Source organism: Saimiri boliviensis, chromosome 3 (genome assembly GCF_048565385.1).
Source record: "Saimiri boliviensis isolate mSaiBol1 chromosome 3, mSaiBol1.pri, whole genome shotgun sequence".
NCBI classification, from domain to species: Eukaryota; Metazoa; Chordata; class Mammalia; order Primates; family Cebidae; genus Saimiri; species Saimiri boliviensis.
The window spans coordinates 106,484,267-106,512,155 of NC_133451.1; the positions used below are offsets into that span (position 1 = coordinate 106,484,267).

Genomic DNA, 27,889 nt, shown 5'->3' on the forward strand with positions numbered 1-27,889 from the left:
TGGAGATAAGAATTAAACAGTTTTATTGAAGGGTAGGCACTTTTCAAATTGGTACAAGTCAACAAAAAAGTAATTTGAAAAAAATTACATTTGCATTTTTTTCTTGCTGAGCATATCTTAAATATAACATTTTTGGAGTACTAACTATCCTTTATTGCTGTAACTGTTAAAAGTTTAATTCCTGAGATTTTTGGAGTCAGTTAAAGTTCTTAAAGCTAGCAGAGGAAAGAAATGTCTTTCCCAGATGGGAGGCTGAACTGTGAATCAACAGTGTCAATCAGTTACTTTCTGTCATTTTTTTCATACATCAGTTTTCATCTGGGATATGTTTACACCATAGGTTATTCCTTAACTACTGACCCCAAGTATGCTGCTTTAAGAAGCTCTTGAAAGAACTGAAATTGTTCAGCTGAAAGATGGTATGTAAGTAGAAATTATTATGAAATATTTGTCATTGTTAAGTAGCTTTCCTCTTTTAAAGTGTGAACTTTATATATGTGAGTGTTTTACATATGGTTTGATTTAAATAACAATTCAAGTATCTCCTTTAAAATGATGTTCTGAAAAATATTAATATTTATGAAGCACAGATATATATATACACTTTCCTCTTTTTAAAAATGCAGAATATTCCTTGAATAGCCTTTGTTTTCATCATTTTTTAGACTATTGAGATTACAACCTAGCTTTGGGTCCACATCACATTTTTAATAGTTCATAATTTTTATCCATATACTTAACTAAAATTTTAGAAAACGTTTATCATCAAATACATGAGGGAAAACTTCAAGCTATAATATTTCATTGAAAGCTATATTCAAATGAAGATAGGGTCTGAATATAAGTCATTTGTGCTTATTTTCACTTATGGCTGATATATAAGCTGTTCATTGAGTTTTTGCTTGAAATGGAGTTGTATCATAGTCCTGAAAATGAATTCCCTTAGAAGCTGTGATCTTCATAATAGCACCATTTAAAGCATCATCTTCAATGAGTGTTATCAATCCACTGGCAATCAATGGTGGGCTAAAAATAGAGAAAACAGTATTTTGAAACCAAAAATTGAGGCATATTATCACTTCATTTTAAATTAATTTCTGAAGAATCTATTATGTTGAACATGTTATAGGGAAATGTATGTCATTAAGCTATTGCTACTTCCAATTTTTATCTAATTACATATTAGATATCTAGATTAGATATCCCATTTATCTGATTTATTCAATTAGATTTTTTTCAATTGGATATTAACTAAATTATTTGATAAATTTAGCTGTAACCTTCTAACATTTTGGCAGGAGGAATTTATACTCATTATTTTCATAGAGCAAATGATCACTTTTCTCATCTTTGTCATATCAGTTGATCTTAGACTTACTGGATATAAATGTTATTATATCTGTAGAAATATAACAGCTAGCATTTACTGAACATCTTATTTTTTGTCAGTTGCTATTTTAAGTACCTTACATGTTTCATTTTATTTAAGTTTTACAAAGTCCCTAAGTTTGTTATAATATTATCTCTATTTTACATGTGAGACAACTGAAGCATTTAGAGGTATGATGGATAAGTTCATGGTAAGTGGTAAAGCCAAGATTTGACCTCAAGTCTGATTCCTAAAATGTGGTAACTATGATTCTGTGCTATGAAATCCCCAACTACTCTAACTCAGACATCATTCACTGAGTAAGTATGTGTGCATGTATGAATGTGTAGCAACTATTTCTTAAGAAAGTGGTTGAAGTTATGGAACCTTACAAATATTTCACAAAGAGTATGTTTTAATATTGCTTGGAATTTAGGCAGAGAAGCTATCATTGCCTTCAAAGGTGACTAAATATCAACTTTATGGCTGAAGGTAGTAATGAAGCATTTTCCATATTTTGAAGTAATATTCATAATGTGTAAACTTACATTCTATTCCTAAACCCAGAAAAAAAAATATTTTCTCCCAGAGAGTTTGCTAAACCAAAAGTTTGACACTTGTGTTAATTTCTCAAATGTATAAGCTTATTTTTTCCCTTTGTATTGCTTGTCTAAATAATACTTTGCTTCATCATTTAAAAGAAAATAGCATAGTTTTACTTACTCCAAAATTCCATAGTATTTCATCATATCCTTGATATGATCCTTATATTCTATATATTGTCCCATGTTTTCTTCTTTTTCAATTGATTCAAGAATGGCTGTGTTAACAAAGCCTGGGCAAATGGCGTTCAGTCTCACACCACTGTTCATAAGATTAGCAGCCAACTGCCAATGAGAAGGTTGTAGGTTTCAGCAGTTTCATAAACATATAGCACAGGACAAACTGATCATTAAAGTGTCTTACAATGCTCTCATGTAAAAAAATACTATTCAGATATCCTTCCAGCTATATAACAATGACTGGTAAATAGAAAGACAGGAAAAGAACACATACCTAAAGTATCGTATTAATTCCTGAAAGTCTTACCTAATTACTTTTAAAAAAATCAGTATTACTGGACAACTTTTGGAAACAATTATGTAAGCTTCTCTTATGTACTGAACTCTGCAGGAACCTGAAGCTGAGCAGTGGAGACTTGGAATTGATAGCCCAAGTTTTCTTTCAAATATTGTGGTTGCATAACAAATAATACTTAAAAAATAATTTTGGTGAAAATGTTTAGAACTTTGATTCTATAGAATCTTAATATTCTGCCCTATCTGGAAGACAATTTAAGTATTTTCAGACTAATATTATTTGGCTTCATGTATAAACTATTGATTTTATTTGCAATTATTAAAAAATTAGTCAATTCTCATTATTCATGGATTACATATGAACGAAGCTGCCAAATTTGCTTGCTAAAATTTACTTGTGACCCTGGAAATCAATACTTGTGGAGCATTTGTGGTTGTTTGTGGACATGCACAGAGCAGTGAGAAATCTGAGTCACTAATGTGCATGTTCCTGCTGAGGTCACGTTAAGACTAGACTCTGCCTTGCCATGTTTCTCTAATTTTTGTGCTTTTTTGTTGGTAATTCTACAGTTTAAAATGGCTACCGAAGCCACTGTAGAAGTGCTGTGGAGTATTCTTTAGTGCAAGAAGATTGATGTGTCTTATAGAAAATGACCAAATATAGATAAGCTTTGGTCAGGCATGAGTAATAAGTGCTTTAGTCATGAATTCAATGTTCATACAATATATAATAAATAAAATGTCTTTAAATATGGATACACATAAAACAAGGTTATGTGTTGACTAGTTGATTGGAATTTTGTGACCAGAGGCTTTCAGGAACTTAACCCAGTATTTCCCCCAAATGCAATGGTTCAGTAGTCACTAACGTAGTGTTCGCAAGTGACTTCATGGAACATAACTACCCTGAATAATGTCAACTGACTTTAGACATTTCCAGTCTTGTAATTTTAAATATAATTTCTGGTCTTTAAGATTTACTTTACTTTGTAAGAGAGCTTTATAGGAAGTCTATCTGAAGATTAAGTCTTTGCAAATTAGGTAATAATGTACATTCAATTTAAGTGTGAGAAATATTTAACTTCCATTTTGGCTGAACATTTAACATTTGTGCATCTGTTTTTTCTGTGTCCTAGTAGTTCTTTGATTATCTTTTTCTATTCATCTCACTGACTCCTCTCTGTCTCACCTAGATGAATCACCCAGAGACTCTGTACAACTGTTAATTCTGCTTTTACATTTGTCCTTTGTAATACAATTTCCGGACAGCAAGCAGAATGCTCTTAAAAAGTAAATCTGATTTTGTCATTCATGTGTGTAAAAGCCCCATGAATGGATACACTGAGAATAAAATCCAAGCTCACAACTTTGGCCCACAGCCCCCTTTGATCTGAGTTCTGCTGGTGTCTTGAGTCATACCTCATCCTACTTTCCCCTTGTTGACCCCATTCAAGATGCCCTTTTGTGAGTTATAGAAAGGCAGGCATTCTCACCTCATATCATCAATGCATGTGATCAATTAGGTCTAAAGTATTTTTCTAAGCTCTGTACATCTTTCACCCTAGGCCTCATGGAGACATTATCCTTGACCACTCTATCAAGTAAAGGTGTGGCCCCACCCCTCCTTCCAGCTCCATGTTCTCACTCATTTTCATCACATCACTGGTGACAAATAATGTCTGGGGCCTATGCATTTTCTATTTCAGAAAACCTGAAGTTAATAATATTTAAATTTGGAGTTAGTTTTCGGAAATAAGTATTATCTCCCCATTATTTATCCTTAATACATTTTTTAATAACACATCTGTATTTAGAATCCACTTCATTGAAAAATGAGTCTATTATTTATTTGGTCCTTTATATGATCCAAAAACTATTTTTCATAATAAAGATGGAGGTATGCTTTTTTTCCATCTTTTATCCAAATGTATTGATTTTCAAGTGATTCCTCTCTACAGAATTCATGTTTTATAAATGTATACACAGATAAAATGAGATATGATGGTTGTTGTAGCCTCACCGCTGCTGAGCGTGTGAATCCAACTATGCCATGCTTTGAAGCACAATAAACCGGCTGCTGTGCAACAGGTATGAGCCCTGAAACAAACAAATACAACCTTTAAATGCTTTGATTAAAAAAAGCAAGCAGACTACCCAAAAACGACAATGCAAACGAATATTTTGTGATGATTTCAATTTAAAATGAATCTGAATAACACACTAACGTAATGCCAGATCACTTTGTAAAACTCAGTAACCTAAGTGTAGTTTGTTTGCTCTCTGACGCATGCTGTCCAGAATGTAAAGTAGGTAAGTTACACCAAGAGATAGAGCCAAGAGTGATATGTGTTTGTCTGCCTCCCCAGGCTTTTTGGAAAGCCAAGGAAAGTAAATGGTATCTAAAACACAAAGAAAATCATCTTAAAACTCAGTAAATTACCATCTACTTTTCAATTTTTAAGGCTGGATTTTAAAAAGTATATATTCTACATTTTTAAGGCTTCCAAATGGCTGAGGGAATTTCAATCTCCAGAGAATCTTGGAGATTATTAGTCTTCACTATAAGTTAGTATACAATTTCCTGTCACCAATCTGTCTTGAACGATGCCTCCAAAAGTTTAAGAAAATTAAAAGTTAATTTATTTTTATTTGATCTGTTGTAGATGTCTGCATCTTTTTGCCCGGTGACTTAGGACAGAAATAAACCTTCGTGGTCCTGTTTTATTTCCTTTTGTAATTATGTAGTCAACTGTGAATTCGGTCAATTACAGAATGTTTTAATTTTTAATTTCCCACATAGGCACAATAGTAACCGATTAAATTCATGGTCTGGAGAGAAAAAGCAGCATTATAGCGTATACCTACCACATCTCTTCTCCCCCAATTCCAGCCTAGCTCATCTCTCCACAAAGAAATAAAACAACAACAAGAAAAACCTATTTTATTGTAGTAGCTATTACTATCAAGCTTATTTCTCATAATTGTTAATTCTCTAACCAACAGTCAAAATGGAATCAGAGTCATTCTTGTATTTGTTTTTAAGTAATTTGGATTAACTTGTTTGAATGGTTTTTAAGTTTGTGACTTCTCTGAGTCAAGAAACCATGATCCCTGATTACTATAATACTATATTTAATATTAAATGTCATGCTAATAATACCAAATTATTCTGCTGAGACATGCTCATCTCCACCCAGCTAACTATTCCCAGAATGCCACCCATCAGTTAAGGGTGTTGGGCCAAAGTTCAGCAATAAATGCAGATCTTAACCACTCCCTGGGTGCCTGCCAGGTCTCAATTTACAAAGTATGTTTGCACAAGGGCAGTTTAAATCCCCGAGGATGGTAGATCACACCTAGTGTGTCCACCCAGTGATCTCAAAGTATTGTTGATATGTTGGTTCTCTTGTTGTTGTTATTGTTGTTAAGTAACATGTGTAAGTTAATTGTTTGTCAGTGTCAGTCAACAAGAATTTATGTTTTCACAGGCTACATAGGTATGCCAGGAGTGGAAGATAAAGGGAATAAATAAGTATAACCAGGAGTTGCTGTTTTTGGTTCTCGTTAGTCCCTACTTCACCCAGACCTTAAATGTTTATGAGACAAAGGCAGTGGATATAGGACAATGCTCATATATAGAAGGAAATGCAGCATGAACCTTAATCAGAGATAAATGAGTTGACACAGCCACAAGAAATGCAAAGACGTTGTTCATAAGGGTTGTTAAAGATGAATTCGAAATGAATTTTTGTTACATATGCAGAGGTGATGAACTTTGAAACCCCAGAAAGTTCAAGGTATCAATAGGTGAGAGAAATAAAATACTGCTTAGTGGGTTCTGGTAACAAGCAAGGACAACATGCATACTTTCCTTAAAGTTAGAATTGTAAATGCAACTGGAAGGTGCAAGAATTTGCTTGCAATTTTTAAATGGCACTTGGTTTTATGAATCTTGTAACATTCTAATGATATTTTCACTGCTATCCCGCAAAATGTTTATCCTTGCATTGCTTTCACTTTCTTTCTTCCTCTCTCTCTCACTCTTTCTCCCTCTTTCCTTCCCTCCCTTCTTCCCTGCCCCCTTCTCTTTTTTGAGATAGAGTCTAGCTCTGTTGCCCTGGCTGGAGTGCAGTGGCAAGACCATGGCTCACTGCAGCCTTCACGTCCTGGGTTAAAGCAATCCTCCCATCTCAGCCTCCCGTGTAGCTGGCACCACAGGCATTCACCACCATGCCTGGCTAATTTTTGTATGTTTGGTAGAGATGGGGTTTCACCATGTTGCCTAGGCCGATCTTGAACTCCTGAGCCCAAGCAATCCACATGCTTTGGTTTCCTGAAGTGCTGGGATTACAGGCTTGAGCCACAGCACCAGCCCTTTACTTTTTAATATTAGATCAAAGCCTACATAAATCAATTTCAGACATTGGTCACTGGTATCAAGTACAGAAACAAATCAGAATCACTCTAAGAAATAAACATATCTCAGTATTACCCGTCTAAAACCAGAGATATCCCTGGTCCTCTTTGCTGTTCTATGAACACTCTTTCCCTATAGAATTTTATTCACTCCTGAGGATAAAAATTAATTCTCTCAATTTGTCTCTATCTTTGTGTGACTGTGTGACTCTTCCAAACTTGGAAGCATTGGGTGTCCTTTAGTAGTTGAATGAAGAAATAAACTGTTGTATATTCAGATAATGAAATAATATTTAACAGTAGCAAAGGGCTATCAAGCGATGAAAAGATGTGGAGGAAACCTCAATGCATATTACTAAGTGAAAGAAGCCAATCTGAAAAGGCTACATATTGTATGATTCTAACTATATGACATCTGGAAAAGGCAAAACTGTGGAGACAGTTGAAAGATCAGTGGTTACCAGGAGCTGGTGGGAGAAAGGGAAGAACAGCTAAATCACAGAGTTTCTAGGGTAGTGAACCATTCTGGCTGATATTATACTGGTGGATATATGTTATTATACCTTTATCCAAACCTATAGACTATACAATATCAAGAGTGAACCAGATGAAACACCTCAAAATTATTGTATTGACTTATCTGTTCATCCACACTGTACTTTTTAATAAAATGTATCTTTTGCACTAAAATGCTGCAAGTCTTGTCTAGTGTCCTAATTTGGTTTGATTTCTGAACCTTGGCAAACTAGACAGTTTCCAGTCCTAAGCCAACAGGATTTGCAGAAGTAAATTCATGTAAGAACTATGTGTTCAGTTCCTTTTCAGCGCAAAGTATAATGAAGTAATATTTTAAATATATTCAATGGAAATGTGTGAAACTGGGGGAGGACCCTTGCTGCAGGGCGAAGGTGTAATAGCCAGTTGAATTCCACCTTGAATAACCAAATACCAATATAATGACTATAGGACTAGTTGCTGTAATGAATATGTTTTTGCTTTTGTTTTTGTTTTATCTTGCACATTCATTCCCAAAATGAGGGCGCACATGGAAGTTATTTTGTCACAATGTTAAGGGATTTCAGAATAGCAACAATAAAACAAAGAATTGTAACCAAGAGGGAGCGGTCTCTGCTTTTAAATAAATGGCATTTTGTTTAACATTGTGAGAAATCTTGTCTTTGTGCTTAAAAATGAATACCTTATATTAAAATGGTTAAGGATAGTATTTTTCAGTACTTAAGATGGGCCCACCATTGTGCAAGTTTTATTTATAGAAATGCAAAATGGCTCTTTCTAAAATATACCAAGTATAATTCGTACCAGATCTGTGTCTGTCAAAACTGTGAAGTCACAGAAAAAAAATCAGTAGAGGGAGAAATTCTACCCACAAAACAAAGAAATGTTTTCTAAAACCACTCAGGATAATACACTAAACAATTAGTCTGATGAGATAATTGTATACTGCATTTAAAATACCTGAAAGCATTTAAAATATCTGAAAATTACATGTGTACTAACAGAACAAAGAAAATTACTTAGAAAAACAGAATTTAAATTCCATCTCTACATTAGTTCTTCAATTTTTCATAATCTTTTTACCCATATTTGCAAAAGCCAATTTTAATGACTTTATTTCACAGAGGGTAAAAGCCTCAAGAAGACTTTTTTGCAAAAACAGAAATCTCCTCAGGGCAGTCATACTGAATCCACAAACATGGTTTGTTTCTAAGGGAGAGAAACCATGTAAAATGGACTAGATAAAAAGGCTGAAAACTCAACTTAGGAAAATAAATTGTGAATCTAAGGATGCTGATCCTCGTGTGTTAACCTGGAGTTCTGTAACTGTGCTAAAAAAGCAGGAACCTAAAGCTGTCACATTTTCTTTACAACCACTACCAACAAAAAACCCGTGTATCAATCTGTCTGTTTCAACCACCACTTCTCCAACATGAGGAAAAAAGGGAGAACTCGTGAGAATATATTTATCTATGGTTCATGCATAAAGCTGACCAAAGTAACTGGTGAACTTCCTCATTTGTGATTTTTCTACATAATGGAACACCTTATCTGATGGCTTTTTTTCCTCGTCCTTATGGTTGCCATTAAGTTATGTGTTAGAGTGTGACATGCCATTAAAAAATGACACATGCTTTCATAAAACCACTATATGTTCTGTAACAAAAATCTTCCCAGAAAGATAAGTCTCATAGAACTTCCCAGTGACTCAGAGTTGCTACTAGCATTCAGTCGTTGCTCAGGCTGTGGTTAGAGGAAACTGAGAAGCTTCCTTACCCGTCAAAGAATAACCATCCTGATCCACATGGGTGGCTGGCTTCTTAAGTGTGGTCCACGGAGTGGTATTACCTGGGAGCACAATTTCAGGACCCATCTCTGTCCTACTGAAATCAGAATCTGCACCTGACAAAAAGTCCCTAGATACATGAAAGTCTGAGAAGCACCATTCTAAGAGACTATTCGTTTCTCACTAGCCCTCTCGTTCCTATACTAAGAAACACTGAAATTCTCATCTATCCTTCAGAATGTCTCATTTACAAAACCATTCCTACTGATTGCTTCTGATATATGTCTTTTCAACTATTTTAAGCTCAAAGACAGCAAAATGGACACCAGTCTCTGTGGACTGACATGGAGAACTTTGCCAGCACTAAGCAGAAAGGGTGGCTCCCATACTCATTACAGTTGGCATCTGAGCACCTAAGATTCATCACACAGAAACAGTTCATCCATTCTATGACACAAGCTAAAATGGAGCAAAATAAAATTGCTTTTATTACCACTGCTAATTCCCCCATTTTTCAAGTGTTTGAGATTCATTGTTCAACTATAACTTGGAGATAATTAAATTGACCTATATTGTAGAGACTTGCAAATGTTAAATGTGGAGGCCATAAAGCCAACAGTTTGCCACAATGCCTGGAGCTTAGCAGTTGCTAAATATCTGTTAGGTCCCCTTCCTTATCACAAGAGCAGTAGTAGACAGTGGTACCATGTGATTTTTTTTTTTTTCTTTTGGCCAGGAGATAGAAGAAGACGATCATTGTTTTCTTTCACCTGAAATTTCTGGATATTCTCGTACATTCTTCAGGCCATTGAATTCCTAAGGCCTTGCAACTTAAATATCATGCTTCTGGGATTTTTGAAAAAAAAATTTTTTTGAGAGACAAGGTCTCACTATGTTACCTAGGCTGGAATGCAGTAGCAAAATCATAGCTCACTGCAGCTGTGAACTTTTGGGCTGAAGAAATTCTCCCACCTCAGCCTCCTGAGTAGCTAGGACTACAAGTGCATACCACCACACCCAGCTAATTTATAACATTTTTTTTATAGCGATGAGGTCTCGCTTTGTTGCCCATGCTAGTCTCTAATTTTTGGCCTGAAGTGATCCTCCTGCCTTGGCCTCCCAAAGCATTGTGTTTATAGGAGTGAGCCACCACACCTGGCCAATGCTTCTGTTTAAATAGTCTATGCCATGGAAATTATTTGGTTCTGTCATCTTGATAAGAGATGCTGATATACAGCTCTTGGAGAAGAAACTTTGCCTCATTACTTTAACATCTCCATTTCTCTTCTGCAAATTCTCAACATATGTTTGATTAATTTTAATTTTTTATTTAAGGTAGTTATTTTAGCACTTCTACCTTAACATAAATAAAACTTAACAGCACAAGTGGATATGTCACTGGGTTGTCACTTAAGACATGCTGAAAATTTTCTACAATTTTTCAAGTATTTTTTTGAGATTCCGACGTTTTCACTTCTGAGTAAATAAGATCCTCATGGTGTCTCTCACAAAATGCTACTGAGTGACAGAGAATGTCCCAGGTGAACCCCACAGCGTCACTAACCGAATATGTAGCAGGGTCAGCAGAGAGGTTCCTTTCCCTGTGACAATTACGTTTCCTTTCCCACAGTTTGAGACAATTAAATATGTAAGACATGCATTGGACTTTTATGGGATGTTTTATGACAGCACAGCTGTTTGATTATCTGCATTGAGGCAGACTCTGTTCTTCTATTGTTCCTTCCAACTTTGTTTTAATGGTTCAGGATGGATGTGGCAAAGTTAGTGTCTGTTTGTGTATTATGTTTATAAACAGAAACTCGTGTTGTAAAGTCCATGTGGGTTAACAACAGTCAGAGTAACTTCTGGAACTTCAGACTAGAGCACACCCATCCCACAATCTGCTGAGGAATCACTGTCTACTTAACTACTCCTGTTTGTTGAACCTATTAATTGCATTTGATACTCTGTCTGCGTCAATGGTCATTACTCATTAACTTCTCTACCCAAACCAGTGTGCCAACTTAAGGTTTTACTGTCACGGTGAAGGACTCAGCTGCATCCAGGCCAGAGATCGTGAGGATAGATCTGTTGGGTTGAATATTGAATATTACCCACAGCCATTCCTTCAGTAGAGTAAGCAGTATGGAGAAAAACAGGAAAAAATAATCTGTGAGGAAGGAAGATTTGAAAAACACAGGTAGGCAAATATTAGAAGTACTCTGATAACTCCTTAAAGATTTTTTTTTTAAATCCTCTCACCTCTCTCTACATGCTATGACTCAAGGGCATAAAATTGTTGATACCATTTCTGAGGGAATGATGAAGATAGAGGCCTCTTTTTGCCTTGTCCCATTATTACAATATCCTGAATTGTTATCAAATGAATTTCATTACGGGAAGAATTGGAGGCTCTTGGTTGGTTGACAAAATACGAGGCAATTCATTTTAACACTGCGAGATGAGGCATGTTAGTAGATGGGAAAGGAAGCAGCAGGGACTGTCCACATGGCCAGTGTGGAAACAGTATAAACACAAGAGGTGTGGAGGTTGGAACTGCAAAGGGAGGGTGCCAAGGACGACTCCTGAAAATGGGGGGTGGCGGGGTAAATAAACCAAGCAGAGGGCACAATGATAAACTTAAGCTATTTAACCATTTTACATAGTGTTGCCTTGCACATGGGGAGGAAAGTCAGAGGGAGAAGCAGTGTGTAATGCAATTGTTATTCATTAAATTGTACCAGTGCCAGGAAAGTAATTTAAAACCAGGGAAATCTTTTTCACTGAATTTATATGAAGTCATTGTTTTATCTGCATGAATAGAGAAATCCCCACACGTGATTACAAATATTGTATCTGATATAGGTAAGAAGATTAATACTCAGGGGTGGGGGTAAACAGGATGATAAAGGAAGCTCCTAGCCAACAAAGCAAAAGGAGCATCTAATTGCAAGCCTTAAACTGCTCTTCCTAATGGCCTGTTTTGACTTGTGACACTGGTAAGCTCCCCAAATATTTTTAGGACTTTGCTGGAAGTGTCAAATAGGGCAAAAGCTTAAGATTTCACTGAAGGTTTAGTAATGTAGCCGTGAGATTAGAGCTGTGCCCATGAGGCCTGAAGGGTTTTATTTAAGTTTGTTTTGCAAGGGTTTATTTAAGACAAAAGATTTCAGTTTCTTTTACTTTTCTGTTAGGCCGAGATAAATACAGGTAGATTAACAAATAAACTCATAGACATTAGAGGGAGATAGATAATCTAGGGGTTAAAATTCTAAGAAGACTTGTACCAGGCTATTTGCAGATGAATTCCAGCTCCGAGGCTTACTTGATGTGTAAGCGTAGGCAAGATATTTCACACTTCTCCTGCCTTAGTTTCCTCATGTTCAAAATGGAAATTATAGAATTTACCTCACAGGGTTGTTGTGAGGATTAAATGAGATAATGCACAGTGTTTAAAATGATACCAGGTAAACAGTGCCCAATAAATAACATTATATATTTTAATATTTTAATCAGATAAAAGGCAGCAATACTACATTGCATTTCTTTATTCATGCTCTCTGGGGCATGTAAGCACCCTACTATGGTACAGAATTTCTGCCAGATCATCCTAAATTGATCCAACCCTGAGGCTTTCAGCCTTTCAAAGAATGAAATCAGTGCCTCTGGTGCTATATCATACAGGGGCTCCCTGCATGATATTCATGGTGCTCCAAACTTCGCTGGCCCTCTTAGCTTTATAGAAAGAATACACAGAAGTATCAATCTTGATCACAGCCCCAGCAGGTTTTTAAAGATTTAAACTTTTAAGGAAATTTTAAATATCTCTTTTTAATTCTCCAGTCACTTGTTTTTTTCTTATAATTTTATTTCAAAATAGTATAGATTTAACTTTGCCAATCTGCTTTATGGTTTCAGTTTCCCACAGCTTAACATCTGGCCCTCTCCGGAACACATATCCCTTTCAAATACTGCCCATGCTCTCACCTTTTGAAGTATCATTAGAATTAAAATGTTATCATTTATAAGTAGTTGTACCACTAGGAAAAATAACCTGATTACCCTGAAAAATATATAGAATTAGGTTTGTAATAGCTTTAGGGACATGATTTTGACTTTAAGCAACCCAGAAAATGATATGCTAGTTTATTTTTGAGAACTTCTAAAGGAGACTTCTAAATCTCCTCTGGTGGCAGCTTTACAGTGATGTAAAAGGGCCATCTGACAATCGTTCCTAGAGGGAGGAGAAAAATACTGAGAATCAGACAGTGGTTCAGTCACAGGTACCTCCAAACCCAACTTCCCAAATCAGTGGAGCTGGGATGCCAAGTTGAGGTGGGACATAGGGCTGAAATTGCTATTTTCAAATCACCACACTAACTAAAACCAAGAAGATAATTTTAAAAAGCCTCACTTTTTTTGGACATAGCTTAGATTTGCTGTCCATATTGATCAGACTTCCTAAACTTCGCAATTTCATTTGAACTATTCAAGAGCCGTTGATGATTTTTTCCTAGAGTTTGAAAAAGTCAAGTCACTTGACTCAGTTGCTCCAAAACATCCAGTCACGGGTTTAAAGCTAGTATTGAGGGATAAGGTATCAGCTGATACTAAATCATACCGCTCTGAAAACAATATAGTTTAGGATTGCATACTGCGGGAAAGATGATTAGCTGCCCTCTGAAATCCGTTCTTCCTACGGGATTCCTGTGTGCCTAAGGGCACACAGCTAGACTGCATTTCCCAGACAGATTCTCTTACAAGTTAGGTAAAACGTGAGCTCAAGTTCTATACGGAAATGGGAGCAGAATAATGTCTGCCATTATTCAGCTGGGGTTTTTAAAAGAGAAGCCATGCCTCCTCCATGTTTCTTTTCTCTCTCTTCTAGAGGGAAAGGAATCCACCAGTTCTAGAGTAACTTTGGGAGTTCCCTGCTAAAGATCGCAGAACTTCTGCCAGCCAGGATTTCAAGTGTCTGCATACAGAAGACGTACCTGCAAGAAGGACCTTGCCTTGCACTGATGTACGAGTAAGGAATATGCTTACACTATATGTAAGTCATGGCATGTTTGGCTTTATTTATTAGTTTAACATTTCTTAACTATAATTTATACCATATTTTAAAGTTCCACACTCTTACTAAAATCACATGGGAGCAGAGAAACCTTAACTTCAAGTTAGAGCTTTTTACTTTGCCAAAAATGCTTTCCCATGCATTATTGCTTAGGCAGCTCATAACAACCTTTGAAAAACAGTAACTGAAAAAATATATAATTTCAAACAGTACTGCAGTAAGATAATTTTAAAAGCCACAAGTTAAAATAATATAAACATATTTTTCAAACTTGTGATATTATGCAACAGAAAATTCCGTGGAACTATAAAAAAAATCAGATTTTCCATTTCAAACTTGAGCTGATAATAAATATACTTTGAAGATTTGTTTTTGTGGTCCAAAGTACCAGTAAGAAAATGTTACATTTAATGTAATAATTGCCCTTACCTGCTAAAGATGACATATTGATAATGATGCCTCCTTCACCTCCATTTTGCTTACTCATGTAATCCAAGCCAAGATAGGTTCCACCGATAACAGAAACCTAATCCAGAGGCACAAGGGAGGAAAGAAATGTAATCATTATACTTTACCATATTTTCCACACCGAAGTTTTTATCGCTATTCCAGATACCTAGGGAGATTTCTGCAAATATTATCAATGAAATATTTTAAAAGAGCTTTGTTTCTAAAGCTAGTCATTAACCCTGGATTCTGTTCGCCTAATCGTTGTGGAGCTTGTCGTATATCTGTGAAACTTCACTTAGTTGCCAAATATGAGGTTTTATGCTACAAGTTGTATTTCAACAATGTTTGTTACTTCCATTCAATTCTGACCATCTTCAATAATTCCATACATTATTCTCGTTTGCTAAATTTTGGACACAAAACTTACTTACCCATCTTTTCTGCATATAGTTCTCATGTCTCAGTATTCCACACTTATCTACTCTGTTTACTTGGAATATAGAATTGTGCTTACTCTTGATTTCCTATAGATTTTATTTTTTCTGTTTTTATTTCTAATAAAAATTATAATACAGAGGAAAATGGTCTCAAATATAATGCAGACACAGACACTGATTAATTAATTTAATTCAGTCATAGAAATCTCATTCTTTTTGACAGTGGCTGGTTTAAGAGCCAGCAGGCGACCCAGTTTTGGTCAGTGAGACCTGGGAGGCAACCAGCTAGAAATGGGAACAGGATGGTTGCTGCTGAGAAACTTTTCGTTGCTCTTAAACCAGAAGAAATGGTTACACTGCCTGCTCTACACCAATGCTGTAACTTAAATGAACATTCCATATTTCCGAGTATCCTGAAGATGAAACCAACATAAAGAATGGCAGGTGGGAGGAAGGACAGGACCCTGGGCCCTGATAATACCATTGACCAGTAAGATCAAGCAATCCTGAACTCTGTGTTGTGTGAAATCACATAAATGTTTTATCCAGTTTAAGTAGTGATTTTCAGTTAGTTCAGCATCTGGTCTTTAGTAATGTCTATCACTAAATTGTATTAATCACTGCTTAAAGCTATCCTTTTGATAGTTTACTGTTTTGCCACTCATATCCACATGTAAGCACTTTTCCTATTTTTATTCTAATGACTGCCAAAAGAAAGAAAGAAAAAAAAAAAACCCTAGTGAGATCAAATTGATATTTCAAACCTTAGTTTTCTTTTGGATTTAAACATTCCTATCCCTTCCAGCTCAGCCTTTTTAAAAAGAAAAATTCTTTTTTTGACATCTTAATTCCTATTTTTTTATGCTTTACAGTACTGTAAAGAAAATGATACAATGAGTCTGAAAGAGAGGGTACACACGTGTTTACCTTCTTTTTATTTCAAAAAATTCCTTTTGAAGTTTTTTTTTTTTTTTTTGGACAAGCATTCAGATATACTTCTACTACCTAACAGTAGCTCTAGAACAAAAAAGTAAATTGGAGATTCTATTCACTTAAGCCATGTGTCAGTTTGATATTAAGTAGACTTAGGGAGAATGCATAAAATCTCTGCATGATTTCCTTTACAAAAGAAAACCAAAATATTAACTGTTTATATAAGCAGGAAAGGATGTAGATGGCTGAAATTATTGAAGCCAGTTAGATTCTGTTAGTTTCTGCAGAAGTCTCCAGCATGTCTGAACAGAATTTCTGTTCATGCGTATTGGCACTATGCTTTTATTCTCAGATATTTACAGCTTTGCTGGCACCCCACTGTTGTGTTTTCAACATGAACAAGAGGAAGCCAGATAGAAAATTTGGGAATGTTTAATGTTTATTTTTAATTTTGTTTAAAAAGCAATATTTATCTTTAAGTTTTTGGTGGAGGAAGGCAAGGGATTATTTTTCCTATCCACTATCAGGTTAAGAACTGGACAATTTTTCAAATGAAAGAGTTCAAAGGATGAATCTACAAGACAGGGTCTAAGGCTTTGGCTGTGTACAAATGAAATTTTTCACTTTTCGTCCATTACAATAACAATTTATTCCTTATTCTAGATTATATATGTGTGTGTATCTATAAAACATATTAGAAAAATAGTTAGAAAACCATAGAGTAAAATGTGTGCTATTCTAAATTTTTTTGTTCTTAGCAATGTTTATGTATCTTATAGATTATGTCATTATAATATCAAGCACATAGAAAAAATTAAAATTACAGACATTTCTAGAAGCAAACAAAAAATAACTGAAATCTATAGTATCATTTTAGACATTTTATGAAGGCAGTTAAATTTTGTAATTGACTCCTAAAGAAAAGAAAATCTTATGTCTAATTTCACCCAGAGAATTTTAAAAATTCAATTATTGACAAAATGGTCTAATTAACACATGATTAGTTAATATTTTGGGTTATGAAAACACAGCTTTTATATGTAATAATGAAATGAAATTGTTATTGTGTTGTATTCCGAATCTTAACTTTTTTTTTCTTTTTCTAATTAAACCATGCTCTAACTTAAAATCACTCTCATAATTTCTCCTATACTGGGAACAATTCTCTAGTAATAAAGATAAATGAATAAATGGTAATAGCCTACTTGTTTATCTTATCAGGCACCATGTCTTCCTATAACACACACACATACACTCTCTCTCTCTGTCTCTCTCTCCACCACGCCCCCCCACCCCCCAATTTTTTCACTACTGACATTTCCAATCTGTGATTTCTCTGTTTCCCCATCTCAACTTCCTCCATACTGGCATTGCTCTTAGTTTTTTTATGGTTCTTGCACTATACTGTAGTTTAAAAAAAAAAAAAAAAACTTCTGGTACATAAATCATGCAACTTTGCTTTTCAGGTTCCCTGTGTTTTCTTCAGCCCCGCTTTCGAGAAATACTAATATAGCTGATGATTTTTTCTAAATTCCTTTTCATCCATCATTTTTTTCATGTTCAAAATTTTCCCATTTTTTGCATGTTTTAGGGGTTAATATTATTGTCTTGCCCTTTACTGGAGCAACTTACAATTTGGCAAACTCTGCCTAACTATGCATAGGTAACTGGATCTTTCAATTATAGTGTAACAGCTGCAGCAAATAGTACTAATGCAATTTCTAATCCACATCCTTAGGGGCCAAGAAAACAGAACATATTTGATAACAGGCTCTATCTACTTCTTCAACTCATCATTAGAGCTAAAGGAGGGCAGAGGAATGTATATGGAATAAAATAAGAGAGTGAGAAAATGTAGTTTTTTCATTTATTATTATTTTTTGAGACAGGGTCATGCTCTGTTGCCCAGGATGAACTGCAGTGGCACAGTCTTAGCTCAGTGCAACCTCCACCTCCCGGGCTAAAGTGATTCTCCTGTATCAGCCTCCTGTCGTAGCTGGGACTATAGGTGCATACCACCAGGCTGGGCTAATTTGTATGTGTGTGTGTGTGTGTGTGTGTGTGTGTGTGTGTGTATGTATGGTTAGTGGAGACGGGGTTTCACCATCTTGGCCAGGTGGTCTCAAACTCCTGACATCAACTGATCCACCTTCCTCAGCTTCCCAAAGTGTTGGGATTACAGGCATGAGCCACCGTGCCTCGCCAGAAAATGATTTTGATGCTCTGGAAGGGAAGTGCAATTTACTGAATGAATTCAATGCAGCGGCACTGTGCTGAATGCTTCACATACACTATGGTTTATTTAAGTGTAACAGTCATTAGAGATAGGGTGTTCACCTCCCCACCCTGGAAATTCGAAATGATAGAAATTAAATAACAGTTCATAAACTATAGATTTAGGACTGGATTCTAATTTTGACTAATCCCAAATAAATATCTTTCCCAATGCAATTCTAGTTAATAAGTACATTTCTGAAAAACAAAATGACCAGCAATAATCATCTATTTTTTTAAAATCTTATTTGACTATATTAACTCACTTATGCCTGGTGTTCCATTATTGGAATGCTAAGCATGTGAGAGTTATTTAGATCCTCCTGCTCAAGGTCATCACCAGGGTCTGATTTTTCACTCATGCAGACAAAAAAAAAATTGCAATCTCTGGCATAAATGGGTTAAGGATTCAACATATATTAGTTAAATGTCAAAATTAGAGTATAAGTTTCACATCAGTTGGGATGAATACATTTAGGTTTACTGAAACTTCAGAAAGTTACAAAAGTACATGACAGAATTACCATACCAATAGTCAAAGTTAAGTTTACACCTGCCCAATTGCCAGCATTGATAGTTGGCAAAGACTAATTGTTGGTAATTTTGCAAAACTCATTCTTTCCTGAACATTTCTTATGTGTTCTGAACAGCTATACATAATGCTGCTGTTGTTGGCTTCAAACTAAGGAGGAAGTATAAAATAGCCTAACGGAAACAAAAGACTAGGAAGAGGTTTAGTGTATTCCTTGTATGGGAAGAGGGATGAGATCAGCAAAGTGAAAAATAAGGAGTAAATTTGATAAGGAGTAAAAGTGGAAGGACAGATGATCCTGTTTGGAAACACTAACGTATTTGGAAAACAATGTACTGAAACATAGAAGTGAATACTCTCATGTATGCAATATATCATATACAGGTAATGGCAGTTGACCCAATAACTATTAACTAACATCTATAAGGACACAAAACAATAGTTTTCTGCCTTGAAAGAATTTGTGGTTTACTAGCATGAATTACATATATATTAAAACAATTCTAGTAAAATTTAAAAAAAAATGGTAAACCCTATGAGTATGGTATAAGTATATTGTATAATATTTCAGAAGACAGAGAGATATATGGTAATGTCCTTTAAGTGGTTACTATCTGACATGAGCAGTAATACAAGAAAAACACGCACAAGGTAAAGCATGCAATTGTATAAGACCCAAGGAGGCAAATTTAATCCAGAGAAGAGTTTTTAAAAAGGATTACATAAACTGCATACAAATATTTCCATTACAGTGACAGAGATAATCAAGTTGGAAGGACAATAATTGGTCAGACTCTACTCTTGCAATGGGTTTAGGTAGGAGGGGAAGTAACATTTTTAAGTAAGACATTGGTAACAATTTTACTTAAAAATGTGTTACAAACAAAACACATTGGTGTTTTCTCCATGAAAACATATGTCATTAGTTCCTGATGGTAAGCTGAAAAGTGGCCTAGATCGGGAGAGTCCCAAGAAAAATAAAGGCTGGCTAAATTTCAGTGGAGAAGGAACTAGGACTGTTAGTTATAACTAAAGGATCACAATAAAATTCCCCTGGTCTTCCAGACTTTCCTATTTGCACGTATTCACAGTCAGAATATTTCATTTCACAACATTTCTCCTAAAGTAGAAGAAGATCACAGAACTGTCTCAACTTAGGAAAATCAGCTATCACGTCTCTCCAAACACAGGTGTGTATATTTGCAATTAAAATCCCAAAAAGATTTTGAGACAAACTTGACAGTTTCAAGTTGTTTTCAAATATAATGAACCAGGTACACTAGATAAAAAGTTTAAAAAAAACTGCAAGGAGGATATTCATACCATAAAATAGAATATTCTTTCTTGATTAAAAGATTTTAGGTAAAACTCTACATCCTTTCATGTTAAAAAGTCCTGAATGATGTAACATTTGAACATCAAAGTAACATAATGCCAACATCATACTGAGTAGGCAAAAGCTGGAAGCATTCCCCTTGACAGCTGAAACAAGACAAGGTTGCTCACTCTCACCACTCCTATTCAGCATAGAACTGGAACTCCAAGCCAGAGCAATCTGGCAAGAGAAAGAAATAAAGGGCATCTAAATAGGAACAGAGGAAGTCAAACATTTTTTTGCAAACGATATGATTCTATATCTAGAAAACCACATAGTCTGTGCCCAAAGAGCTCTTAGAACTGACAATTCAGTTAAGTTTCAGGATATAAAACTAATGTACAAATATCAGCAATTATTTCCAACCACCAATAATGTCCAAGCTAAGAGGCAAATCAAGAATGCCATTTACAATAGCCCCCCCACACACACACACACAAACAACTATGAATACAGCTGACCAGTGAAGAAAGATCTCTACAATGAAAATTATAAAACACTGCTGAAAGAAATCAGAGATGACATTGTTAAATGAAGAAACATTCCATGTTCATGGATAGGAAGAATCAATATTGTTAAAATGGCCATACTGTCCAAAGCAATTTACAGATTCAATGCTATTCCTATCAAACTACCATCATAATTTCCACAGATTTTTAAAAAAGTGATTCTAAAATTCATATGTAATCCAAAATTAGTCAGGATAGCCAAAGCAATCCTAGGTAAAATAAACAAAGCTGGAGGCGTCACACTACTCGACTTCAAACTATACAAGGCTACAGTAACCAAAACAGCATGGTACTGGTTCAAAAGCAGATACACAGACCAACGGAACAAAATAAGGAAGCCAGAAATAAAGCTGTATACCTACAATCATCTGATCTTTGAGAAAATCGACAAAAACAAGCATGGAGAAATGATGCTTGTTTCAATAAATGGTGTCGAGATAAGCAGGTACCCACATGCAGAAGATTGAAACTGGACCCCTTCCTTACATCATTTAAAAAAATCAACTCAAGATGAATTAAAGACTTAAATGTAAAATCTAAAACTATAAAAATCCAAGAAGAAATCACACACACACACACACAAAAACCCATTCTGAACACAAGCCATGGCAAAGATCTCATGACAAAGTCTCTCAAAGCAATTGTGACAAAACCAAAAATAGGAACTAACTGAACTTTATAAAGAGCTTCTGCACAGCAAAAGAAACCATCAAAGCAGTAAACAGATAACCTACAGAACTGGGGAAAATATTTGTAAACCATGAACCTGACAAAGGTCTAATACACAGAATATATAAGGAACTTTAACAAAGCAAAACCCAAATAACCCATTAAATAATGGGCAAAGGACATAAACACAGTTTCGTGAATACTTCTCAGAAGAAGACAGACACACACATGGCCAACAACATAAAAAATGCTCAATATCACTAAATCATCAGAGAAATGCAAATCAGAACCAAAATGAAATAGAATTTCACACCAGTCAGAAAGGCTATCATTAAAAAGTAAAAAATAAAAGTAACAGGTGTACATTTTGGAGCTTTCTCAAAGAACTTAAAACAGAACTACCATTCAACCCAGCAATCCCATTACTGGGTATGTACTCAAAGGAACATAAATCATTCTACCAAAAAGGTACAGCACTCATATGTTCATCACAACACTATTCACAATAGCAAAGGCATAGAATCAATCTAGATGCCCATCAGTGGTGGACTGGATAAAATGGGTACATATACAGCATGGAACACTATGCAGCCATAAAAAGGAAATCATGTTCGTTGCAGCAACATGGATGCAGCTGAAGGCCATTATCCAAAGCATATTACTGCAGGAACAGAAAACCAAATACCTCATGTTCTCAGTTACACATGGGCACTAAACACTGAGCACATATGGATACAAATCGGGGAACAACCCTCACCAAAGTCCACTTGGGGATGGTGGGAGGAGAATGATAGTGGGAAAACTATGGGGTGCTGTGACCACTGTCCGGGTGAAGTCCTCTGTACACCAAACCCCAATGGCACACAATTTACCAGTGTAACAAATATGCACATGTACACCTTGAACCTAAAAGTTGAAAAAGAAAAACCAACAAATATAATTTTAAAATTAAAAAAAAAAATAAAAGATAAATGGATTTTAGCTATCTGTCAAGTTTAGGGAGCAATTTTGTATTCTTCTCAAGGTAGGACTGACGGAGTTGGCTCTTTCATGAAGTAGTGTCATCTCATTGCCTCTATCAAGTTATTATAGCAGTTAGGGCATTTCAATTTAAGCCAAAAATTTATTGACTAAACACTATCTTCAAGATACTGTATTGATAACTGGGAGGGAAACAAAGAAAAACATAACCCAGTTCTTGTTTTTACGAAGTTCATAATGTAATAGGAAGATATCATGAAGTAGGAGGCCACTCCCTGTACCTTTATACACACACTGTGGGCACATTGTACTTTACAGTTACCTGCCTTGCAAGATTGGTAAGGATGACTTTAGCAAGGGTAGGGTGACCCCAGGCACAGCCCATCTGACATTTTGTTTTAGTTAAAGTTTGATTTTTACTAAACTCCAATATCTTATGTCAAGGGTATTTATAGAATGAGATAACCAGCAAAATCATGATTCAATGGCTAAAACAGAAAATTTTATTAATTTATTTTTTTAATTCCACCATTTTTAAGAGCTAAATAATTATCAAACATTGTGGAAATCACACACACACATACACACACACACACACACATGAATGACAAACTTTCAGGATAAAAAGTCCTACTAGTTACAAAGTACAACTGTCAATTTAATCTTCTTTTCTGTTACATTATTGGCATTTAATTAAGATTTATTTTTAAATAAATTAGTCAATCGTTGACAAGCCTTTTCTGTAAAGAGCTAGATTGTAAATAGTTTAGTCCTTGAATGCCATAGGATCTTTGTTACAGCTATTCAACTTTGACCCTGTAGCATGAAAATAGCCATTAACAGTACTTAAATGAGTGACTGCATTCCAGTAAAACTTTATAGACACTGAAATTTGAATTTCATATATTCATGTTATTCTTCTTTTGAATGTCTCAACTATTTAAAAATATAAAAGGTATTTTTAGCCTGCAGGTATACCAAAACAGGTGGCAAGCCACTTCAGCCTGCAGGTCATAGTCTGCCAAGCCCTGAGTTAAGCAATCAATGATATTTTATTCATGCCTCTTTCTAATATTTTAAGACAGAGTTACTCTCATAATTCAATTTCTTCCTTTTAATAAAAGGAAATGCTTTTCTCCAGCTTTCTGTAACTTCCTTTTTTTCCTACATTGTAGGCCATTTTGTTTCTGTGACACCAAGAACCATTTTTTTCTTTATAAATATCATGTTATTAAATAATCATAGGCAAAAAACATAGTCAAGATAACTCACCAAATTTATTTGCAGAGTTTTTTCCCAGTTTTTCTCATTATTCACTCCAGCATTATTGACCAAAATGTCCAATCTTCCAAAGTGGTCTACAACTTTTCTAAAAGTGTCTGATTCAAAAAAATATATATTATTGATACATTCTTATTTTCCATGTATACATTTAAATCATGTCCTATGCCATGGGTGGAATTTTAGTTTATTTGCCCTCATAGTAAACATTATACTCATGAGCTGTGTCTTAATTCCTTGCTTCTCAATGTGTGGTTTGTGGACTAAGCCTCAATCTGGTAAGAGTGGTTTGTGGACTAGCAGCTTGGTAAGAGTGCAGAATTTTGCAGGCACTACAGACGAACTGAATAAGAATCTTAACTTTAACATATCGTTAGATGATCTGTATGCACATTGAAGTTCTATAAGCGGTAACTTTTAGAGAACTGAGCATCCTAAGCTAAGAACTCCTTGAAGTCAGTTAGGGCAAGCAACACCCTTTAGTCCCTGAGAAGTTACTGGAGCTCTGTAGCTTAGACTATGGTAAATAGCCTTTTCTATAAGCCAGGCGTCCCCAAACTTTTTACACAGGGGGCCAGTTCACTGTCCCTCAGACCGTTGGAGGGCCGCCACATACTGTGCTCCTCTCATTGACCACCAATGAAAGAGGTGCCCCTTCCTGAAGTGGGGTGGGGGGCGGGGCGGATAAATGGCCTCAGGGGACGGCATGCAGCCCGCGGGCTGTAGTTTGGGGACGCCTGCTATAAGCCATATTAAATTCATAAAGTATTACATAAATACAAGTTTTCTTGTGTATTTAGATCTGTTATGCATATTTTGGGGGGGGGTTATACCTTAATAAAAGTCTACTTTTCATTCAGTTGATTTTATTTGATTACTGAAACTTCGATGCTTACTGTTTCCTTTTTCTTCTCTCTCACTATGATTACTAATTCAAATTGCTGGTTTGTATAAAACTATGCTCAAACAGGATAAAGTTGCCATGGATTCTGAGGTATGAATGTCTTTCATTACACTATCCAATCACATGTCTATTGTTTCTCAAAGCAGCCTTTGACATAGTTCTAATTGATTTAAACTCTTTCCCTGGGCCTTTGATCATTCATTCCATTTCTATTACTTTACATTTTGGATAATGACAGAAATGCATTCTCAGATCTCCAGGCCAACATATGCAGTCCTTTTTAAAAAAAAGTAGATCAGCATTAACTTCATTTTGATTGAAATAAATTCATACAATCATTAACATCCACCAGACATATTGGGGAAGATGTGGATTAATCAGTTCCCATGTGGATAAATTAATATGCTAGTTAATTGCTAAAAACATTTTCAAGAATTTCTAATATGTACCTTTTACACTCACTGTACTGGAACGGAAGGACAACAAAATACAAACTGTTTACTTTTTCATGGAATTTTAAAATCGGGTCCAGAAAAGGTCCCCCAGTATTTGTTTTTCTCCTTCCATTCTTAGTATGTTAAACAACCTCCACCTTTTGGAAAACGAGGTTGTTAAATATGTATGTCTAATTGCCTCTTCAATTTTCTTTCCTCATGCTGCTGTCCACTGTATTTCTTATACTCTGGTCTTACCAATGTATAGTATACCATCTTGTTTTCTGACATCCCATTGAATTCCAGCCTGAAGCAACTTATAGTCTAGCTCTTGCTGCCATTTATATGCTGGGTACTCTTTACAATTTATCTAAACTCTCTTGGCTGCAATTTGTTCATTTGTAAAATAAGTTATGTCTAAATCATCTCCAAGAACCTTTTCTTCTCATATTTTTATGGTTTCCATATGTCTAAACAGTTGTAAAAGTTGTAGGCATCATTAAATCCTGAAATTGGAAGAATCAATGTCATGTTTTCCTTAGATGAAAACAAATGCTGATGTCCACACAACATGTGGATTTCTCATGACCAACATGCCTTTCCTAGTCACTCATTATGTGTCTGAGTTTTTTTTTCCTTCTCCACAATCATTTATCCTTAAGGAATGTGTTTATAGCCAAGGTACTAATTTTAAATACCGGGAAAAAACAATTGTGGTTAAATGTCATTTGTGAAACTATATAAGTTGAGACAGAAGTGGCTTTCCGGTTATCTATACTGTTCCTTATTCCATTAACATGAATGTTCAGATTTGACCTGGCTCTATCCTTGATCCAAAATATCACGTGCAATCAACGTAATCATCCTCTGGCACAATATGTTCCTCTTGCATTGTGTTTGCAAATCTGTTCTGCTCATGCTTGTCATCTGCGTTATAGCTCTTCATTAGCATTTTCAGATTTCAATGATGTAATTTCCTTTAAAACAATTTCTCTTAACTGTTGGTACACCACTCCCTTCTAACACATCAATTCATTTTCATTCTCTTGCAGAATATTTTAAAATTCAAAAACCAATTTACATTTGATGTCCCTTTAAGAACAGAGGCACTGGAATAAGATTTACAACAGTTTTTGGTCCCCTTGCTTTAAAAGTGCCTAACAATTTACTCAGTCTCTTTGAATAAAACTTGTGAAATACAAATATTTTACTTTTCTGGTTTTTCTCCAGAATTTTTGTTTCCTGTAAATTTATTGGGGCACTCTCAAGTTCTTCAACAGGTTTACAAAAAAAAATAATAATAATAAACAGCTTTATAATCAAAGCTATTTATTGGTATGCCAATATTGTCCCTGATATTTCACAAGTAGATTGGCCTATTTTAAGTGAGTAGCCGGAAACAGGAAAGCATGCGGAAAGGCTGATAGAGATGTTTCCACTACAATTCTAACACTGTACAGTTTATTATGATTACTATTTTTATTTAAAGTACCATCTTGTTGGGGGAAAAGCCAGATTAAACATCTGGTCAAAAGCATCGAGCACTTCTGTGATGATGATCCTTGGACTTGTATTCTGATATGTTTAAAGGAAAAACACTACCACATTGGATTGTCACTGGACTCCGGCTTTCTGGGAGAAGCTGTTTCTCACAGCCCCTCAGCCTACTCTAACTTTCCACGTTTTGTCTACAATTTCCACCATTTAATAATTACTGCAGCAGCAGTGTTTTGGAATACATAAAAGAATTTTGACTACATTAAGTGCTGCCAAATGACTACATTAAAAGGATTTCTCCAGCAGTCTTGCCTTTCTGTTCGGTTTTACAGTTGCTGGGCTGTGAGAGGGAAACCTATCAGTCCAAACTGTCTTTTGGAGCTTCAAGGTAGCTGCTCTGGAGGAGGCAGCGGAGGCGGCGCCCAGGGCCCCCTGGCCCGGCGGCCTTCAGGTTGTCGCTTGCTCAGGGCCTGTTCCCAGCTGATAGATTGATTCTCCTGTCTTACCTCTCAGCTGCTGCTGGTCAGCCACATCGCACTGGATGAACAGAGTCTTCTGAGGTTCAAACTGCTCATCCAGGGCAGCTTTACACTGCACACCTGCTTCGAGATTCCAATCCACCAGCGCTACCTATAGACAAGAGGAGAGGAATCGCGGGCCTGCAGCTGCCGGTGAAAGAGACAGACAAGAAACACACAAGAGGCTCCCCTCCTGGACCTCAACGGTGGCAATTAGGGTCGGGTTCCCTCCCAGCCACTTTTCGGGGTCTGCACACAGCCTCGGCTTAGGCAAATTTTGCAAGTGGCAGAGCGGGCACTCGGGGGTCGGCCTCCCAGTCTCCGCGGCGCACCCCAGGCGGCGCGGCGCGGCGGGGCGAGTCTCCCAGCGGGTGGGTGGGCAGGAGTGTCCGCGGCCGGGCGCCGGGCTTACCTTGGCGCCCTTGAGCAGCAGCGCCTCTGCAAAGGCTCTGCCTATGCCCTGCGCAGCGCCGGTCACCAGCGCCACTTTGCCGTTCACGTGCATGGTGCAGCCGCTGCTGGGGCGCGCGGTGGGCCAACTCCGCGTCTCCGCGCGGCCGCGGCTTTTATGTCACCCCCCCTGTGCACGCGCGTGCAGCCCGGCGGGGCGCTCCTGCCAGTAGGCGGAGAGGAAGCTGTCAGGCCAGCGCCCGCCGGGGAATCCACGGCTGTGTCACCTGGCCCCGGAGCGCGCTGAGCGCCAAGCTTCGCGATCTTTGCCTTCGCGACTCGCAGCCCGGCGCAGAGACTCCACTCAGCCCCTGGCTCCGTGATTGGCAGACCGCGGACACGAGAAAAGTTAAAATGTTATTTCTGGAAAGGAGTTTCCTTCAGTGCCCTAAAGACCAACCCGAT

The 27,889-nt window shown here is 36.4% G+C and overlaps 1 protein-coding gene across 2 annotated transcripts; it reads right to left on the reverse strand.

Annotated features, from left to right (window-relative positions):
• On the reverse strand, window positions 1-27,889 carry HPGD (15-hydroxyprostaglandin dehydrogenase). Of its 2 annotated transcripts, XM_003933870.4 has the most exons (7): window positions 27,447-27,877; window positions 27,023-27,146; window positions 23,673-23,779; window positions 14,670-14,766; window positions 4,469-4,545; window positions 2,093-2,256; window positions 1-1,026 (listed from the first exon to the last, which is right to left on the reverse strand). In XM_003933870.4, the coding sequence occupies exons 1-7, from the start codon at window positions 27,537-27,539 to the stop codon at window positions 888-890; spliced, it is 801 nt and encodes a 266-aa protein (XP_003933919.1). In that variant the 5' UTR covers window positions 27,540-27,877; the 3' UTR covers window positions 1-887. The 2 variants fall into 2 exon arrangements, with proteins under 2 accessions (XP_003933919.1, XP_039324202.1); XM_039468268.2 differs by lacking the exons at window positions 1-1,026; window positions 2,093-2,256; window positions 4,469-4,545 and adding an exon at window positions 4,552-14,160 and having other exon boundaries at window positions 27,447-27,889.

What these genes read in the sequence shown, in the direction of transcription:
- HPGD (XM_003933870.4), bottom strand. Translation starts at nt 27,539, where the DNA reads ATGCACGTGAACGGCAAAGTGGCGCTGGTGACCGGCGCTGCGCAGGGC. An exon ending in TGCTGCTCAAGGGCGCCAAG is followed by an intron (nt 27,147 to 27,446) that starts GTAAGCCCGGCG and finishes TCTTGTCTATAG; the next exon opens with GTAGCGCTGGTGGATTGGAA. An exon ending in TGACCAGCAGCAGCTGAGAG is followed by an intron (nt 23,780 to 27,022) that starts GTAAGACAGGAG and finishes TTTTTGAATCAG; the next exon opens with ACACTTTTAGAAAAGTTGTA.